At 41.7% G+C, this 19,300-nt stretch overlaps 2 protein-coding genes across 3 annotated transcripts; one reads left to right on the top strand and one right to left on the bottom strand.

Moving 5' to 3' along the window:
* The first annotated feature begins 138 nt into the window (after nt 1-138).
* Nucleotides 139-12,124, top strand: LOC110979660 (kelch domain-containing protein 2-like). Of its 2 annotated transcripts, XM_022235668.2 has the most exons (13): nt 139-455; nt 1,668-1,729; nt 2,702-2,820; nt 3,350-3,441; nt 4,861-4,975; nt 5,153-5,256; nt 6,470-6,578; nt 7,302-7,373; nt 7,734-7,873; nt 8,011-8,126; nt 8,623-8,692; nt 9,172-9,318; nt 9,945-12,124. In XM_022235668.2, exons 3-13 carry the CDS (start codon nt 2,710-2,712, stop codon nt 10,108-10,110), a joined length of 1,242 nt encoding a protein of 413 aa, XP_022091360.2. In that variant the 5' UTR covers nt 139-455; nt 1,668-1,729; nt 2,702-2,709; the 3' UTR covers nt 10,111-12,124. The 2 variants fall into 2 exon arrangements, with proteins under 2 accessions (XP_022091360.2, XP_022091359.2); XM_022235667.2 differs by lacking the exon at nt 1,668-1,729 and having other exon boundaries at nt 140-455.
* On the bottom strand, nt 10,639-19,187 carry ccs (copper chaperone for superoxide dismutase). Its single transcript, XM_022235669.2, has 8 exons — nt 19,033-19,187; nt 17,075-17,147; nt 15,999-16,133; nt 15,178-15,364; nt 14,088-14,148; nt 13,761-13,838; nt 13,195-13,298; nt 10,639-12,463 (listed from the first exon to the last, which is right to left on the bottom strand). Exons 1-8 carry the CDS (start codon nt 19,048-19,050, stop codon nt 12,310-12,312), a joined length of 810 nt encoding a protein of 269 aa, XP_022091361.2. The 5' UTR covers nt 19,051-19,187; the 3' UTR covers nt 10,639-12,309.
* Nucleotides 19,188-19,300: the final 113 nt, after the last annotated feature.

Here is a 19,300-nt window from a genome sequence, read left to right as displayed (position 1 = left end):
GATAACCCACACCGCGAGAGGGCGCTATCGTGACGAAGTACACTGTACACAATGGTCGAGACTGGCCATTCATTATTATTTATTCATTCATGCCAATTCTTTTTCATCACATATAAGATGGGCATAGGAGAGGCAAAAGCGATAACAATCACTGTGGCCAAAGACCTGCCACTCCATTTAATCCATTTAATAGTGACCGTTGATCGTTTTTCCCGGCACACTGTTCACAAAATCAAAATATACTAATGGTTGACCAATAAAGGTTCTCCAACTTGCCCCTGGGTACGCTGGTACGGTACACGGTGTCCCTGATCGTTCGGAGCATCATTCAGGTGCTCTCGTGGCCGTGGTACGGGTAGCGGGATTGTGTGTATATTAAACCAACGTCTCGAAGCTAAGACTAGCATGATGTTGACGGGTCAACGCCATTCGGTTTTTGAAGCAAGGAAGCTTAGGTAGGTTTTGTGTGTTTTATATGTCGGAAAGAGTTCCATGCCTAGATATCACTTGAACCCCTTGTACAAACCAGAGGAAGCGTTCCATACTCGGACATAGGCTAGTTCCGTAAACATGGTAAAGCCAGGCATCACTCAGACATGTCACTTGTCAGACACGTCAGAAAGCTGTCTTACTCAGTCGGTGTGTTACGCCCCAACTATAGTTGGGACAGTCCCAACTAGTGCTGCAGTTGGGCTGGCCCAACTATTGTTGACCAATGCCTGTGGGAAATGTCTCGACATTATCCAAGTCAATGTGTTTCACACTTGACACAAATTCATCAAAAATGTGGCACTTAGCCCTATGACCAATGACATGACATTTGTAAACAATATGACTTCGGCACATGCTGTGCACATCATGCACACAGGACCTCTCTGCTGTAGTTGGGCCGGCCCAACTGTAGCACTCTAGTTGGGACGGGCCCAACTATAGTTGGGACTGATGCTATAGTTGGGGCGTAACGTGTTACGGCTAGACCTGGAGGAGAAAAAAACACTCCTCCAGGTCTATGGTCAGTGCTAGTGGTAGTAGGCTTACTAGTGTACTTTCATAGTACAAGCTCTACTGACATAATGTACTTACTGAATCCAAAATTCAGAAAAGAGGAAAACTATTGATCCACTAACATGACTAAGTCATGTAAGTAGAGCTAGCGTAGTACATGATACATCATGTAGGCATAGTAGGCCGAGACAAAAATAAAAAAGTCAACCTATACACAGCATGAGCACTGCATTTATGTTACTACTAAAATACTAGACCTAAGGTCGTACCCAGAACTTGGCTCCATACTTTACAAGGCCAGTCCACTGGACATGCTGAAATGCGGTCCCCTCCTTCCTCCATGGTTGAACATAGGCGTACATGTAGTTTAAAGTTTTCAGACCAGTCTTGTACACTCGCAAGTTTTGTGTGCACAAGTCGTCAAGTGATGTCCATGTATGGAACTTTAGTCTCTCCCAAATGAGTAGGCGTATGAGGGTTTGTGACTGGTCTGAAAAATTCTTCTCAGACTTTTTGAACATGTAAATTTGTAATAGGGCCTAGGTCCTGTGCCATAAAATGTGAGGGAAGAATTTCATACCAACATCAGACCCTACTACCTGACTAGTACATGTACCAATGTTATTGACCATGTTGACACTGTTATGCACTGTACATTATAGTTACGACATCCCAGCTACTTCCTGACAATGCCTAACTACAACTAGACTCGAGAGACTTCAGGGTTAGTCTTTTACTTTGTTTTTGTGTAGTGGAGTGGATTGCATTTACAGATACCACATATTATTCCCTGCAGTGGCGTAGTATTAACTTTATGACAGCACTAAAATGTCCTGAAATGTCAGATTTAGCAGTGACAATATTGAGGTATTTTATTTAAAAAACATTCTGAATTTTTAAAGACCAGTCTCATATTGTACATAGGGTGTCAAGCGCCATCCATATATGGGATTCTCTCTGAGGGTATCCAATTGTATGTATAGCGCTGCAGTTGGGCTGGCTTACTATTTTGGTACATTTTTATAGATAATTTCTCGACCCTTATTGACCTCCATGTTCATGCAGCTCATGCCTGACATAATTGACCTATCGCAGTAGAATCGCGTCATCGCAGCTCGTGACATATCCAACGCAATATTGATGCAGGACCTGCAAAGTCCGAGACTAACAAAACTCAGCGTACAGTCCTACATTGAACCTAGGTCTTCACATCGGCAGCCCCATGCCATGACCACTAAAAACCATGCGCTGACCCGGACTCAGACGGTGAATTTAGTGATGTATTGATTTCTGAAATGATAGGATGTCACCTGGCGCTGTCAAAATATATACCCTTTACATCTATAGGAATCCTTGTCAGGAGTTGAAAAATGTGAATGAAACAAAATGCAGTGGTGGCCTTCAAAGTACAGATTGCCGTGACAAATTTCCAATTGACAGATTCGATAACCATGGTAACACAGTCAGTTTCATTTTTCATCACCCTTGCCTATGGCAATAAGCATTGTGATGATTGTTGTACCTTGTCGCTCCACACAAGACCAATGCTTCTGCCATAAAAGGGGGTCCTCCTTTGTCCAGTGAAACATTACTGGATGTGTCTTTATTTAGAGGTTAGCCTTATTTTTTCCCACCATCACGGGACACTGCAGTTGATGGGCGTGTTGATGTCGTTGACCTTTTACTTTCCTTCCAGTCAATGCCATGGAGTCAGCAGGTAGGCGCACCCAAGCTCGGGGTTTGAAGCCTGTCCCAAGGAGCGGACATGTTGCTGTGACGTACGGTGGCCTCATGCTTGTATGGGGAGGCTATACAGTAAGTGTGGTGTGTTACAAGTAGGCCTGAAGTTTAAGGGTGGCATGGTTAGTGTTTCTTTCCTTGCCTTCCACCTCTGCTGCGGTCTGAGTTCGAATTTAGGATCAATCTTTGTGTTTCTTTACCCGATGCGTTTTGTCACCCCCAAAACCCTAACCCTACCAAGCTCAATAATATCCAACAGTGGGCACTTTCTGTTGGAGTATTGTTGATGTGAGCAGTGAACAAAAGGCCTCTTATTATTGCAGCTGTTAGATTCTGTCTGGTTCATCAGGCTTCACACTTTTATACATGTACATGTAGCTGATGAGTATCGTTGGATTCATCAGGGCACCAGCGTAATCAGGGTAGGGTTTTCTTTATGAGATAATGTGTACATGCAGTGTACATACCGTTTGGATACTGAACATGGAGAATGGAGGCCACTCAATTCAAGGAAACCCTGGGTTTTCTTTTGCTGATTTAATTTTTTTTTAAAAGCTTTCTCTGACAATGAGCCTAATGTTCTGACCTTTTGTTTGCACTTCAGGACCTTCCTGCTTTGTCCAGTGAATCACATTGGGGGGACCAGTATTTGGATGGCAGTGAGTTATGGTGTTATGACATAGAGGCAAGCTTATGGTAAGAAGAGCAACATCACAGTTGTCTGAAGCTATAATAGAAATCATAGAGGAAGGACACAGAAGGAGTTTGAACTGCCCGGGCTGCAACATCTGGCCAATTACCGCTTTCTGGCATGCCTGGTATGTCCATAGCCAAAGCGGAGCAAGCGCTTGCTACGCACCATCTGTTTCATAACCACGAAACCCCTTTGTACCCTGTGATTGCCGCCGCAATTTTTCGCAGGTAATCTGCATCCTTAAAACTTTGTGTACTGAGGTAAAGGACATTGAATATTCAAACCTTTGTTGGTACCTGGTATGATCTCACGACAACATCATATTTAATGCTTGCGCAGTTGCTTGCTTTAAGCGGTGTGCCCTAAATCTGTATGTGCCGTCATTGCCCTTAATGAGCTTTTTTTTCTGGAGTAATTTTGGAAATAAATAGCCCGGTCGTTTACAGATTTTGTGTTTTGTTTGAATCCTTTTTATTATGGCATTAGTACAAAAGCGTATTTGATGAGATTTCACGATCACTCCCTGTAATGAAATTGCACATTTTGTTCCTAATAAACTAAGCTTTCCAGAAGTAGTGAACATTTTGTTGGCCAGTCTTAGCCAAATGCGCACCAAGTCTTTGAACACTGATGTATTGGACGGAGGAGAATAAAATTACAAACTTTGCATGGATAATGGAACAGTTTATCAAAATTTAAAAAGTTTATTTACGATGGCAAAAGTAGGTCTCACATCAGGGATTTTTCTCTTTCTATTTCCTGGTCACAGCGATAATTTGTATTTAATTGCAAGCAAAAAACTACAAGTATTGCTAGGATATTCCTGGCCCCGCCTGTCCGGCTGAGAAGCAGGCAGTAATCAGGCATTTTGGAATGATTTCTATTATTCGTCTGACTCGGCGGCGGCCATCATTGAACACTTTGAAGTGCCTAAGTTGCAACTCCTCCTGTGTCCTTCCTCTATGATGAAAAAAAATGGCGCTTTGGCATCATATATGTCTGTCTACTTTATAAGACATCATTGACCCTCTACAATCCGGCACAGGAAGTGCCCCTACACAGAGAAAATCAAAGGCAAATGAAACAGATCCAAATTCAGTCTGTTTCAACTGGTGTGAAAATACCAGTACATTGGAGCTTGCTAATAAACGGGATACACTTTTAGAATGGGGAATCAGACAATGCACAACCTTTGTACTCAGTTGTGGCATCATATAGAAGTTCGATTAACTGTAAAACTCTGTAACGTTATCACATTGTACTTCAGCTCCGGTCATTTCCAAATCTTAGTAGGAACAGTACCTGTGTGTGATGCTGTGGCATTACATTGCCCACTACAAATGCTTTCCAACATTTTCTGAGTACCAGCCACTCTATTTGTAATTTTTCCCCTAAGGTTAGACTTCTTAATCTCCTTTCAGGGATGTCTGGTCTACCCGCAAAAGCCCACCAGGCATGTCAGGGAGCTGTGCTGCTTGTATTGGCAGACACATGTACGTCTTCGGTGGCTACAGTGCTGATGGTAATTCCAACAAGGCAAGTCAGTTTAGGAAATTTGGAACAAATTTCTTGTCTTTGAAAACCCCCGTTAGAAAGGAAACTGTTTCCCTGAAAAGAAACAGCCATTCAGATGTCAGCCAAATTTCCTGTATTATTTCCAATTGCAGTTTTGGCACAGTTGTGTTCAGTGTTGCACATTGCTTTTCTCTGTAGCTCTACAGATTAGACTTAAAGACCAAAGTTTGGACGCACCTCAAGCCAAATGGAAAAGCGCCCTCACCCAGAGACAAGGTAGCATGCTGGCCATATAGAGACAAGTAAGTGAACCCTTGCATTGTGAAGACCACTATTTCAGCCAAGAGCTCTCAGGACCATCACCAGACCAACACAAGACCTCCAGTCTTAATTCAAGTCACAAGCTATTGACTTAACTGCAACGAAAGCTCCCCTGTGCCACTGCTCACACTGTTGCTGTGACCAGTCTTGTGTCTGGTCTTGTGATGGTTGCAATTACAGCACATGTGAAGACTTGTTTAAATTGACATCATTCAAAATTCACAAATATTTATCCCCAGCCCCATCTGGTCTGAGCTTCCTAAAATTCATTCTGTTCACTCTAGTGTACCATTTTTCTTTTGTTTTAAGTCAACAGTAATTTCTTGTGAATTTGTTATAATGTAGGGAAACAAAAACGTTGAAAAAACATTACTTCATTTTTCCACTGAAAAGCATGGCTTGTGAAATGGAGTACTTTCCTTTTTCAACCCTAAAAGAGCCAGGTTACTTTGGCCCAATTCAGCCGGGGGAGGGGGGAGGAAATTCTGCCCCCAAGAACTCGGCTGTGCCACGCTTGATTTTGTTAAAAATTGACACGCATGTATAGACTCTCCTTTTCATTACAAATGTTTGATGTTTGAACTCAATTGGACATATGGTATTGTTGTTACGGTCATTTGAAGTTCATCGCTTTATGTGTGCCACTACACGTGCATTGAGCACCGCAGTGGAAAAAGTAAACCTTTTTGGGGTGACCCGTCTCGGGGCAATGCATGCTGCACGAGAATGGTACATGTATGTTAGATTTTTGTAAATAGGATGTCAAAATGACCGCAAAGAGTTGCTCTAAAAACTCCTCAAGGCTCAACTCCTGGAAAAAATGCACTGCAGCAGTATTGGAAAAAATGTTGCGGGAGAGGCGGATCCTCCCGTCTCTTAGTGTTAACTCAAAATAAGTTGTCAAGAAATAAACTTTTCTCCTCTTTCCCAATCCTAGCTCATTTACTGATAGAACCCCACAAGGCAAAATCTCATCAGTATCAATCGTCCGTTCAATGAAGTGCAGCTTATTTTAACATATCATGATTATCTAGTTAAGTTCCATGCTAAATGCCGTAAGCACCATACATTGCAGCCCAGAAGAACCCAAGCCTTGAGGAAAAGTCAGGGAATTCTGTTCTCCTGAAATGCTGCAAACCCTGCAATCACTTCACCAAACTTAAAAATCCGACCAAACTTGACCTGTCTTCCCAGGCTTGTCTTCTTTGGAGGGTTCGGGCCACCCCCAGACAATGAAGATGTAACTATGGATGGAGTAGGTCAGTGGCGAATTGATCTCTCATCTCTAAACGTCTGGTCACCAGTAAGTACTGAAAATAGACATCATGCAATACACAAAAGTGTGACATTCATACCATAGGTCGGTCACTTTCAAAGTAGTCTTGCCCTATCAACTAAATCCAGAGAGGCACCATCACTAGAACAATTACTTCAGTACCTATTGCAGGCATATTGGCAAGTCACAACACCCAATTAGTTGATGAGGCATTTAATGTATGTATAATATCAGCATGTAAATTTGGTATCTGTGATGGCTTCTTATTCTGGTCGTCAGATTGGTCTGCATCAATTTGTTTAAAGTTTTGATTTTATCCTGCCAGTTTCACAGTAATTGAAGCCAGCCACAATATTTGGCCTCTGATATGCCTCTTTGTATCATCAAGCAAGAGTGCGGAAACAAAAAACTACAATTCATCTTTTCGAAATTGATGTTTTTCATGAGATTTTTATCTGTCAACTGTCCTAAAAATGTCAAAATCCTCTCCTGGCTATCTCTCATTTCAATGGCTCCAGACTTCTGCTTCCATTGCTTTACATGGCCATGATGTCCTAAGTTTTTGAGGCCCTAATTTTGATCTAGCTCAGAATTTTTCCACAGGTTTACGTCATGTGTTTGGATTTTGCAAAGTTCCTAGCTCGGACATTAGTCGTTTCCATTCTCCTGAGCTGGTCTTAAACATGTATTCTTTTAGTATAATGCATACACAGGCAAATCAGTTAATTTTGTTCTCTTTCCTTTAATCAGACCAGGGGATGGAACAACCATTTAGTCGTGTACAACATCACAGAAAACTCTTGGACTCATGTACAAATAAAGGTATAAGTAACAATGTAACAGGCAATATCCTTTTCAGTGTTGATTCTGTGGAGTGCAGATATACGCCATCTAATCCTAGCACTGAATGTCGTAGTGCGTGCATGTATATGGATTCCAACCTGGTAACCAAGGAAGGCCATATTGTTTGCACAGACTGGTTCCAGTGTGTGCGTGGCATTGAGTGTGGGCAATCAGTTTTCAACTGAATGTGCACAGATTGTGATCATCTTTGTGAGAAAGGAATGCTCCTAGCTGGGTGAAGCATAGTCTTGTGTTTGAAACTCTGTGCAGATTTTCCATCGTGCTTCTGAGACCTCCTTGTAGACTTCTTTTTTTCGTATTCACTTACCTCACTCGCAGGGTTATCAACCATGTCCAAGAGCTGCTCATGCTGCTGCTGTTATCGGCAATAAAGGGTACTTGTTTGGGGGTCGTTTTGAGGGCAGTCGGATGAATGACCTCCACGTCTTAAACCTGGACACCTTGCAGTGGGTTGAAAGGCAAGTTCATTTTTGGAGATGGCGTGCACATGGTAGCATTCGATGAGCAATAAAGACATTTCCAACCTGTCACAATGTAAAGTACAAACATCGGCAGAAATGCTCGAGAATTACAACAATCCTTTCCCCCCATGCAGCTTAAACCCAGTGAGTGGTGATATTCCGATGGGACGTTCTTGGCATTGCATGGCCCCCGTCAGCGATAGACACCTGTTAGTCTATGGTGGCTACAGTACAGAAGGCGTGCCACTGAGTAAGTCACTTGCTTTCGAAGTAGAGTGTAAAATTTAGTCACTCTGACTCTGGGATGTTTCAGAGGTGATTAACATGTTAAAGTCTTGCCAACTCAAGACGTAACACACACTGTCACCAATTTGCTGATTAAATTTGCTAATTTTTTTTGCTGAATAAAAGTCAAAAATGAAATGGAAAAAAAAAAGTGGGCTCAGATCTGTTCAATACAACATAATGTTAAGTCCATGAGCAAGGAGGTTTAATACAGTTGCATTTCTCTCACTTTGAAGTGTGCACAATGTACTGGGGAGATATGAAGTATGTAAGGTTTCCTGTAGACCTCTCACAGATCAGAGAACATGGATTATTTCCTCATTAAAGCAGCCGACATTGTCCGACTTCAGGTAGGGGCTTTACCATATGGAACTGACTGGGCAGGTGGTGAATGAGCAAAGGTCAGTTAAAATTTTAAAACCAATTTTCCGAGAGACTGGCTTGTTTCTCTTCCATCGCAGATGATGTGTGGGTCTTGGACGTGGAAAATAAAACATGGCACCAACAGGAAAGTTTACCCTCAGATACAAGGTAAGTTCTGTACACTTTCACAGTGGGAAGTGTAAACGTGACATTGTTATCATAAAAGCCATTTCATTGCTGTTAGATCTCAGGTGAGGTCACGCACCTTTGCATCCTGCACGTAGGATACACTGGGCAGTTAAGACGTATTTTCATAAATGGAAAGGTACCACATGAGGTCTGGAGTATAACCTTTGAGTCCATGATAAAGAACACGGAGCCCAAGTCGTTGCCCTCGTTGAGTGGACTCCTTATACCTGAGACCCTGATTCTTAAGGTTGAGACCAAAATCTTGAAGTTCAGGAACCACATCTTGAAAAACCCAACACTTTCTAAAAAGTCTGACAATTTCATAACCTGGCAAGAGATAAGACCCCAAAGAACACTGTTTTGTTTGTACATACCTACACGATTTTTCTGATAGAGTTTCCCCCATAATACTTCAATCAGTAAGCTGGCTTTTGTCATTTTTTTATTCCCTGTTCAAGAATATGGCACACTGCGGTGAGTGGCGTTGATGCAGGGGAAGTGGTGGTCTTTGGAGGATGTAGCAATGACCTCCTGGATCCCTACGAGAGAAGTGTCCACTCCAGCAAGATCTTCAAATTCTTCTTCAGCCCCAAGAACCTGAAAAGGTCCGTCGGGGGGGGGGTATTTTTATTGAGCATCGGGGCCGGTGTTGATCCCCAGTTCAGTGAAATTCTGCCAAGCTGACCAGATTTTCATATTGAGGAAACAATGATAGTCTCTCTGTGCACACTTTAACTGTCCAAATCTCAAGCTTGCAAGTATTCCCACATTTCTGGCTTTATCCCTAGTTCTTATCTTGCTCTTGATTTTCCTTCTCATGTCTTGAGACTCCAACTTGTCCCACAACTCCCACATATGTAATCTCCTGGAACAGTTCAAATGAAAATCACTCAGGGAATGTCTTGGGTGCACGAGTTGGTGGTCATTGCAGATCTCTGGTAGTGAAGCTCTTTCAGGAGCTTGGAAAATAGAGCTGAAGTGTTTTGCACACAGAATATGCCAAGTAAGGTTACTATGCTACCGAAAGGATAGCAACAAAAACTTCCTGACAGCCTAAAGAAGTCCTACGTTTATCCTTGCTTTGTTCTCCAAAATTCTACTTTTGTCCTAAAAAAAAATTTGACCCTATATTTGAAAGCCCGAGATCCCCGCTCTTCAGCTTCCGAGGGAGGAGGTTTAGTGTTCTAATCCACAACTGCTGTTTTAAACACAACTGTTCTTTGATATACAGGCTGTGCTCAGAGGCTATTGTTACAAATATTGCCATGCTAGAGAAAGAGCTCAACGTGCTGCCGTCTGTGCTGCAAAGGACAATTGAACTTCTCCTGCGAGGCTGTCGAAAGGGGGATGCCAAGAAACATGGCTACAACCTCAGAGCTCGGCCAAAAAGCTCATGACGAGGGGATTGCTTCAACAAACCATTTCATCATGCTGGGATAAGATTCTGCATAGAGTATGATAAGCCAGATTACTGCAGGTTATTTGGTTATGAACTGACGATTTACCCAGTGCTACCCCAGCATATATGAACCTCCTTGACTTTGTTACAATCTAGCACTGTACAGCAACCTCAGTGATATGTTCTCTGTCCCTAAAAAAAGACGGAACAGAAAGGTCTGTGTAAATTGATGGTTGCTGGCCTGTACAGTCTTGAATCCATAACGTAAAGCCAAGTCTTGGAATGCTGTGTTGACTTTTCAACTGTTAAGACTAAAAAAGCGAAATCATTGCTAACACCATTATAAGTGGAGGATTATGTATAAAAACTTCAATCCAAATTTATGGCACCATACTAGGAATATTCTGGTTCTGATCTCTACGAAACTTGATGAGTCTTAGTTTCCCAATTTCTGTTTATTACAATGAAATAAGATCATTTCAAACAATTGCAACGACAGTGAATGAACAAAAGGTGTCATTCTCACTTAAAAAGTATTCCAATTTATTTTCAAGATTATTTACACCTTATAGATGTGCCTTATGGTACAAATTCTGAACGCATGTCCTTACATAGAAGCTAGTTTCTTTTCACATTGCGTTCATTGCTTGCTTCTAGGAATTTGTAGAGGGAGTAAGCCCCACATACTGAGAGAGAATAGAGAATTTCTGCTCGTAGATTTATTCCCAATTTTTGTCCTCACAGAATTTTGTATCTGTGGCAAAATCCAGATATTATCTATACATCATGCAGATTTCAAGTTAATTTAGCAAGCACAGGCATCATGGTGTTGAAATCCACTGTTTTTGTTTCAAAATAATTTTTTTCTTTCAATCATAATTTTCTTTTAAAAGTATTAATCAAATCCATAATACATAACATATACAAAAAGGAGCTTAAAGGAACCAGGAAATGAATTTATCTTAGAATCACTTTTTGTGTATTTCTGTACTCTTCTTCCATGTATGAAGACTGTTGGACATCTTTTTTGAGTTACATGAACTGATCGATGCACTTTTTCAAACATTAAAAATTGACCAAGCATTTCTGGACAAGTGAGGGCGCTTTTGCTTTGATGTAAATCCAGGAAGACATGGTTCACGTTGCATGTTTTCATGTTCAAATTGCGAACCCCAAATTTGCTATCTGGGAACATTTATGTGGAAGTGATTTTTGCTGGATTATTGCCATATACTTACACAGCAATAAACTGCCAAAGAAAATGAAATCTGCCATAGCAGTGGTTAAAAAAATCTAGAAATTTTCTGTGCACAAATTGGTGCAACATCGAGATTCAGTGCCTTGGATGACATCATAGTTCTGCTCGTGAATATGCAAATAACATTAGCATAAAACCAATAAAGCATCAAAATATGGGTTAAAATTGCAAAAAAAAAATGAAAATCAGGTTGATTGAAACCCAAAGATGCAATTTCAAGGGTTTTTAGTAAAATTTATAAAAATATTTCTATTTCCTGGTTTCTTTAATTGTCTGAAGTGTGAACACAGTGATGTCAAACAGAGTTTTCAATCAGCTGGTTCAGTCCTTCAGTCAGTTTCCCAAGAATTGGTTTCTGTCAAGGTCTAGATCAAATGGAATTTATTTGTTAGGTCTGAACTTTTACACTACTAGCAGGGTTCCTTCTCTCCTGTCAAAGGATTAGGTTTTCATAGTGCGTGCAGTTTGGAAGGGTCCAGACCTAGCCCACACTTTATCTGAGGTCTGTGAAATGGCCATACTCTAAGCACCGACTTGATTTCTGGTGTTTTTTTCTGCTGCTGTATATTAAGCAAAGTTAAACTGAACAGAAAAATGTTTCACACATACGTTTTATTATATAACTTGCGTAAATCAAGTTGTGTACATGCGTTGTTTCATACATTAAGCTGTGAGATTATGAAGGTAAATGCCATTAGTGGTGGATGTCAGTGAAAAGATACATTTTACTAACAACTTTGAGTGATTTCCCCAACGTGTGACTCGCATGATTGTTCATTGGTTCCTACTGCATCCATACTCCTTGGAAGAATACTTTGTAATTTCAGCCGATCTGTTCAAATATCGAATTGCTCTTGAATGTTGTCACTGTTGAATATTTGCTGGGATATGAATATTTATTTAAGTGGGATTTGTGCGCACACCAATCACTGCACAGCGCTACAACTGGCTCTGCTTCTGGCCGTGCTGTTGTCGACTCGGGCCAGCCAATGGAACATCTCTTTCGTCCCACACGGACACTCCGTCACACTGGCATAGTTTCTTGGTGTTTTCAAACAGTCCGGCCGATCTTGCGATGATCCCACAGGCAAGTCTGCAGGAAAGAAAATATTACGAGTGACTGGACTTAATGATACTTTGATATTAACATTTCAAAGAACTTACACAACACGTTAAGTCTGCAGAGTAACTCAAGCCCACGCCTACGCACCACAGAAAGTGCAGAAAGTCTGTGGATACTCTGCTGTGCGGATATGCTTCAATGTTGCAGAAAGAAATCCCCCCATCTTATTTTGTACATGATTTTCAACTGTAGACTTTCACCTGAGCATGGACCACACTGTCCTCTGGTTTAAGAATGGCGAATGTGCATAAGGGTAGGCATACACCAATACACAAGGGAAATTCTTACAAACATTTTCAAAATGGAAATATATCTTTAACCCCTTCATCCCGGAAACCATCGAAAGCCACAGCTTTGTGTGAGGATTAGTGCATACCCCACTTACATGTGCACTCTATTCATTATGCACCTGCGGTTTCAATGTGGGCCTGCTGCTGGACAGGGCTTTGCATTCTGAGCATACCGCAGCCCAGCAGTCACAGTCAAAAGAATCCCGGCCGGAAGGGGTTAAAGCCAAGTTGGGGACATACGCCCTCTGGCAGTTTTTTTTTTGGGGGGGGGGCACAAATAGAGCCTTGCACATCAGTGATCAGTCACATCTGCACAGCACACTGTAGGCATGCAGCCAGTGTAGCAAAAGGGCTGAGGGAGAGTACTGAGGAAAGATGCCAGTCAAGGCTTTCACTCTTGCTGCAACCTACCCCGGGCCGCTGTTGCCGTCAGTTTTGGAGTTGGGGTTTCCACCTCCGCCCAGATCGTCTTTACCGCTGTGGATGACCATGCAGCGTCCAATCACATCCCACACCTTAATACGTTTAACAATTAACGATTATCTGAGGAGTCTAATAAGTATACCTATTTGAAAAGGCCCCAAGACGAAGAAAATGTCACGAAGCAACTGAAAGTAGTTATTAGTTCTAATCATACTCGGTCCAGGACTACAGAAATTTGCATCCAGGGGGTGCCTCCCATTATTGTTGCTGTGGGGAATGTACATCAAGATATGTCAGGTTGGCAGTCGATGTGTTACTCAGACCAGAAATGTTTAAAACGAATTGAGTGGTTACAGAGTGCAACAGGGCTACAGCACTGGAAGCTGATGACACAATGAACATGACTAGTTCATTTCCTCCCAGGTCTGGCAGTGACTTGCATGTAGATCCTGCCTTTATTACATCAACGTTCTTCAAGGGGAGAGCTGATAGCGAGCTATCTGCATGTTCAGTCTGAAAGAGATGGTTGGCAAACCCAACTTGCCAGCTCTGACCTTAATTCTGTCATTCTTCATACGGAATCTAGCACGCCCATCATCATCAGCAATCACATTCCCCAAGTCTCCGTTGTGCTGCAGAGAGAAAAAAGAAGCAAGTTTCTGTTTTTTTATACATCAAAAACATATTCAGATTCAGGTCAGGTATTTTATCAAAATTAAATTACATTTGACAGGACTTTCCAACCGGATAACCAAGTGGGACGGACACTGAAGTTATACATTCTTATCCTTTCTCACACAAACAATTTGCTGAAGCAAGAAGGTTATGATTCACTTCTTGACGCGTTTATTGTTTTTGTAGCCACGCCCACTTAATCTTACCCTTTCATTATCCTCTGGTCCTCCGTGTCTTGAGTTGGTGGGATTAAAGTGCATGCCACAACTGATACAGAAAGTAAACAAATGATAACTAGTTACTTTTGTAAAATAAGATGAAGATTGGAAATGGCCCACTTTAGCAGCTGTCCATAAAGTAACTGCCAAAATTATTGTTGACAAGCATACAGGCCCCCTGTGAAATAATTCTTTCAGGCAAGCGTCATTTTGAAGAAGGCAGTGGAAGAAAGTCACTTTTAATGATGTGTCTAAAGGTGGATTTTTGGATATAGCCAATAGGGCCTAGTTTTTTTTTGGCCAAAGCGCATGCACGGTTGCTGTAATTCATCCGTTCAGTGCTTAACATCATTTAGCTGCAGTCACCTGAATGAAATTGTTCCAGATATTGAATTTGGTGCAATTAGAAACATGATTGGCAACTATTGATTTGAAATTAAGAAACTAGAATATTGCTTTTCATGGGATTATAACTGTACAGCATTCACTGAGCTCAAAACTTCACAATGTTGGGTGTAAAACATTCTTCTTAAGATTTGCAACATTCTGTTCCTCAAGCAAACACAATGCACAAATGACTAAATGACCTTTAACCCTAACCCTGCCAGATGCAGCACAGGTGGAAAAGCCTGATGCATTTTGATGCATTTGGCAATCAACAGCAGCCGGACAAATTGGTCTTGTAGAAACAACAGGGACTAGTCTCATTGAAAATGCCACTATTGGATGTTGTGGTAACTGGCAACTACAGACTCCTAGGCTGTTTGGCCTTGGAAAGAGTTGACCTGTTGGATCTTGTCGATATATTGGGCATGCAAGCCACTTGGACAAATGATGCAGTTTGATGCGTCTGGCAGGGTTTCTAGCCAAAGCAGGCAGGGGGTAAGGTTAAGGCAAACTGGGACTTAAATACTTCCAACTTTCCACCACATTCCCAAATGCTCTTCAACATGTAAAACGTTCAACATCATTTCCTTAAATTTTATGGCAAGTGGAAATGTAATATTTAATGCAGTGTTTAGTGAAGGATCCCAGCTCAGAAACGCTGTTGGACTGGGCCATGAAATCTGAACATTACCTGTTGCAACCATCCGAGATGTCACCAAATTCATGGATATTCAGTCCGTGCGCCCCTGGTGTGAGACCATCAACTGTCCCCTCGATGACACACTGATTGTCGGCCAATTGGACCATTCGTATAACTCCCATCACTGGGCCATTGTGGGGGGTGTCTAGGACAGACACGGCTGCACCAAGATGCTTTCCTGGTAGGAGGAAGAGTGTTAATGAGTCAGATATGGCTTTGAAAAATGTCGTTATGTTAGCTGCTTTGAATGGTTTCAAGAGAATTTCACACAACTTTTAAAGATGCAGTGAGAAGCAGTTGTGAGAGCAGTGACTGTCAACAGAACTTAGTAGACTAGATGCCAGATGTAATGAGATTCCCCACAGACCCAGGGGAGTTGTCAAATGCTTGCAAGAGAATGAAGTGATTTTAGTCTGAAGCAAAAGACTGGAATGGTATAAGTGCAGTGCTTTTAGGCGATGGACCATTATGTTGTCTGAAGGCATGACTATTACTAACATTTCTGAACTAGACCTGTTCATGAGAGCTGGAAGTGAGAAGACCACATTTCGATTGATCCTGATGATCCACATTACGGCCCGTCTTGTAACTGAAACCTCTTAAGACTGCCACAAGACCAACGCACACCCTTCATTCTGATTTCGAGTCACTAGTCATTCAAAGTGACAGCAACAGAGCATTCCTTTGACACTGTCCACCCTGCCACTTGTGATTGGGTTTGTGACAGGTATAATGTGAACAGTCGTGTGCCTGATCTTGTGATGGTAATACTGAATACAGCCAGCCCCGTCATCAATGCCCCCTTCTCTCACCAGAAGCCAACCCTTGTCCCTTGACGACAGCCCTTCTGCCCGTACTCTCAAGGAGCTCCAGCAGCTGCGAGGATGGCAGGATGCTCTCAATGACCACCCGCTCCTGGGCCAGGTTGATGTCCAAGGAGGACACTCCTAGAACATTAGGGTTGGAGACATTACAGAACATCAGATTTTTTTTATTACAAACCAAGAAAAAGGAAGTGATCGCATTTATCTTGATGGACTGAACATATTCTTTTAAAGAAATATAAATCTTCATGGATGTATCTTGTGAGATTTTGATCGGGACCTAAACAATCAGAATCTGGTACACGAGCCACAGTCCGCACACTAAGAGACCAAAGCCAAGAAAACAGTGGACTCTTGAATCCATCAACCATCCATCAACATCGGATCAACATTTTAGTGGATTTTAGCTGATTTGGGGAATGGCAAACTACACTACAGATGCCAATTCTTTTATAACTGAAACTGTCTTAACAAATGGAGGGGTGGTGGAAATTAGGTAGGGAATGGTAACGATTTGTAGATTTTGGGATTGTCAGTTACTAAAAAAAATAAGTACCGGTTCATATGGGCCATTCTGGGTGCAAAAATGTGACATTGTGTGTCCCTGTGGAATTTGACCTGGAAATATCATTGATATTGACTTCAAACGTTTTATTTGTTAGCCAGGTAATTTGCATGCATAGTCATTCTTCGAAATTGAAGAATTTGTTATAAACTTACAAAATCATGAGTTGGATGTGAAAGAGACAAGAAAAAATTGGAAGTCAATATATACAATGTACATTCTTATTCAACTAACTTTGTCTTTACTGCACAAATGGAAGGATGGTCAGACAGCACATTACATAGTTGATATTACTTTATTTTATAGCTTTTATGCTGGCAAGAGTGCATGAACAACACTCCTCCCAGGGAAAACTAGATCCCGTGGAGGCATTTCAAATAACATGTGGGTCGCTTTCTTGTAACCAGATATGGGAAGGTTTTCAGGGGCTCTTTTAAAAACTACACAAGCTGGAATCTTTCTGAATCTCATTCTAAAACAGCACTGTCTATGGGCTAACCATCAACTCCTTCAAATGTTTTCTGGATGCTATCAACACATTTCTGACATGTCATCTGTACAGCAAATTCAACCTGTGAAAAACAAGAGGAAAAACATAACTTATTAACGATGCTATTTTTTCACACTTCCACGTGGGACCTTTAAACTAAACACAAACTAAAATAAAATTTATGTTCACCGAAAGTCATTTTCAATAAAATCTATATTATTTGAACACTTTTTCATTTGAAGAATTTACCGCAAAATACAAAATACAAGCTTTGAAAATGTTCTATGAGGCTCAAGCTTCATGACCTATGAGGTTAAGTTTCAACTTGCTGAAAGAAAGTGATTTTCCTGAATGCATAGTATATGTACATGTACATACATACATGCCTACTTCTCATAATTTCTATATTATGCAGATTCAAATGTACTAATATGCCCATCTAATATTTCTTTGTATGACATGAACTACATGTACATGAATAAACACAGGCCATTCTCTCAAGTGGTCATACTCTCACATGGCTCTTTGACTGAAATAATAATTAAGCCTACAGTTACAAAGTTGCAATGAATTTAAGAACTATTCAATATACTCATTTGCATTAATATATCACTAATCCTTGATAGTGCTGATGCAGGCAAATACTGGTATGGAATTAACAAGTGCCAAATGGAACAAAACTAGCCAAACACCCAAATCTGGGTGCATCTGCTATAATAAGTGGTCTCCACATTTTTTGATGTCACACCCCCTTTATGCCCTTAGATCCTAAAGATATACATGTATGGTACCCAGTCACGCCATCGCAAGAAGCAATATCAGTCAGCCCAGACGACTTACTTCTAAAACAATTGTTCTGCACAACCTAATTTAATATGTGTTGTAGGGCCTACATGTTGTAAAGGCTGATTTCTTTTCAACCATCCTAATGTCTGGAATTCAAACTTTAAATCTTACCCCTACCTCCACCCTCTGTACGTCAGTGGTATGTCAAACCATGGAGCTAGGAATCATCACATATCAACTCAGTCACCATCACCATTTAGGCTAGGCCAAGTTTGCTAGCTTTGTTAGGTCGGGCGGCTCTACATCATGCTCTAGCCATGAACTCATGAAGCAAACCTACGGAGGCCCTAGCCCAGGTTGGATGACGTCTAACCATCTGACCATGCTAACAGTTAGTCGCAATGCAATGTACACGTCGTCCAACCTGGGCTGCGGAGGCCCTAGGTTTGCACTATTCATCCTTTCTTATTCATGTCCTTACCATACCGACCCCAGAACTGTGGGGTCCGACGTCCGCCCCGCTTCGTGGGAGCAGGGTAGACGTCGGACCCTACAGTTCTGGCATGTGTGGGGCCCTTACCAAGACTGATACATCGTACATGTACCTTCAAGTTGTTGTAGGTGTCCAAGGTAGGAAGCAACAGTATTGTTATTGTTACGCCCCAACTATAGCATCAGTCCCAACTAGAGTTGTAATATACCAGACCATAGAGGGCGCTAGCCAGTCACTCCTTTCGGATAGTTCTCAGAGCTCACGTTGGAAATAAAAGAGTAGCTGATGTTGTCACCTAAATGCAGGTCGTCCTGGCTCCATAATAACCCTCCACACATAACAATAGTTGGGCCCGTCCCAACTAGAGTGCTACAGTTGGGCCAGCCCAACTAGGGCAGAGAGGTCCCGTGTGCAGGATGTGCCCAGCATGTGCCAAAGTCATATTGTTTGCAAATGTCATGTCATTGGTCATAGGGCTAGATGAAGAGCCACATTTTAGATGAATGGTGTCAAGTGTGAGACACATTGACTTAGATAATGTTGAGACATTTTCCAAAGACATTAGTCTACAATAGTTGGGCAAGCCCAACTGCAGCACTACAGTTGGGACTGTCCGTAATACTAATAGTTGGGACTTATGTTATAGTTGGGGCGTTACATTATTAACACTATCAAAGGAACAACGAACCTTTGTAGCTGTCGCCATTGCACCTGGAGTTCAACTTGCCTTAAAAAAGTTTTAAGTGCTCAAAGGTCTATTGAACTTAGTTACAGACTAAGCGCATCGCACATGCTGTATATGGGCCGAGGTTATTTATCTGTTTGCTGTATAAATTCTCGATATGTAGCAGAGCGCCCTCTTGAATTAAGCAGTTTCTCTGGCTATGTCAAATTCAACTTTTAACTTGTCGCATGGGCATTGGATGAAGTCTTGGAGCACGACTGCGCGCTTGCCA

This window comes from Acanthaster planci, linkage group LG01, assembly GCF_054643075.1.
Source record: "Acanthaster planci isolate LZ-2023a linkage group LG01, COTS_SCS, whole genome shotgun sequence".
NCBI classification, from domain to species: Eukaryota; Metazoa; Echinodermata; class Asteroidea; order Valvatida; family Acanthasteridae; genus Acanthaster; species Acanthaster planci.
The sequence above is the reverse complement of the archived record's forward strand: the minus strand, read 5'-3'. Positions and strand labels throughout refer to the sequence as shown.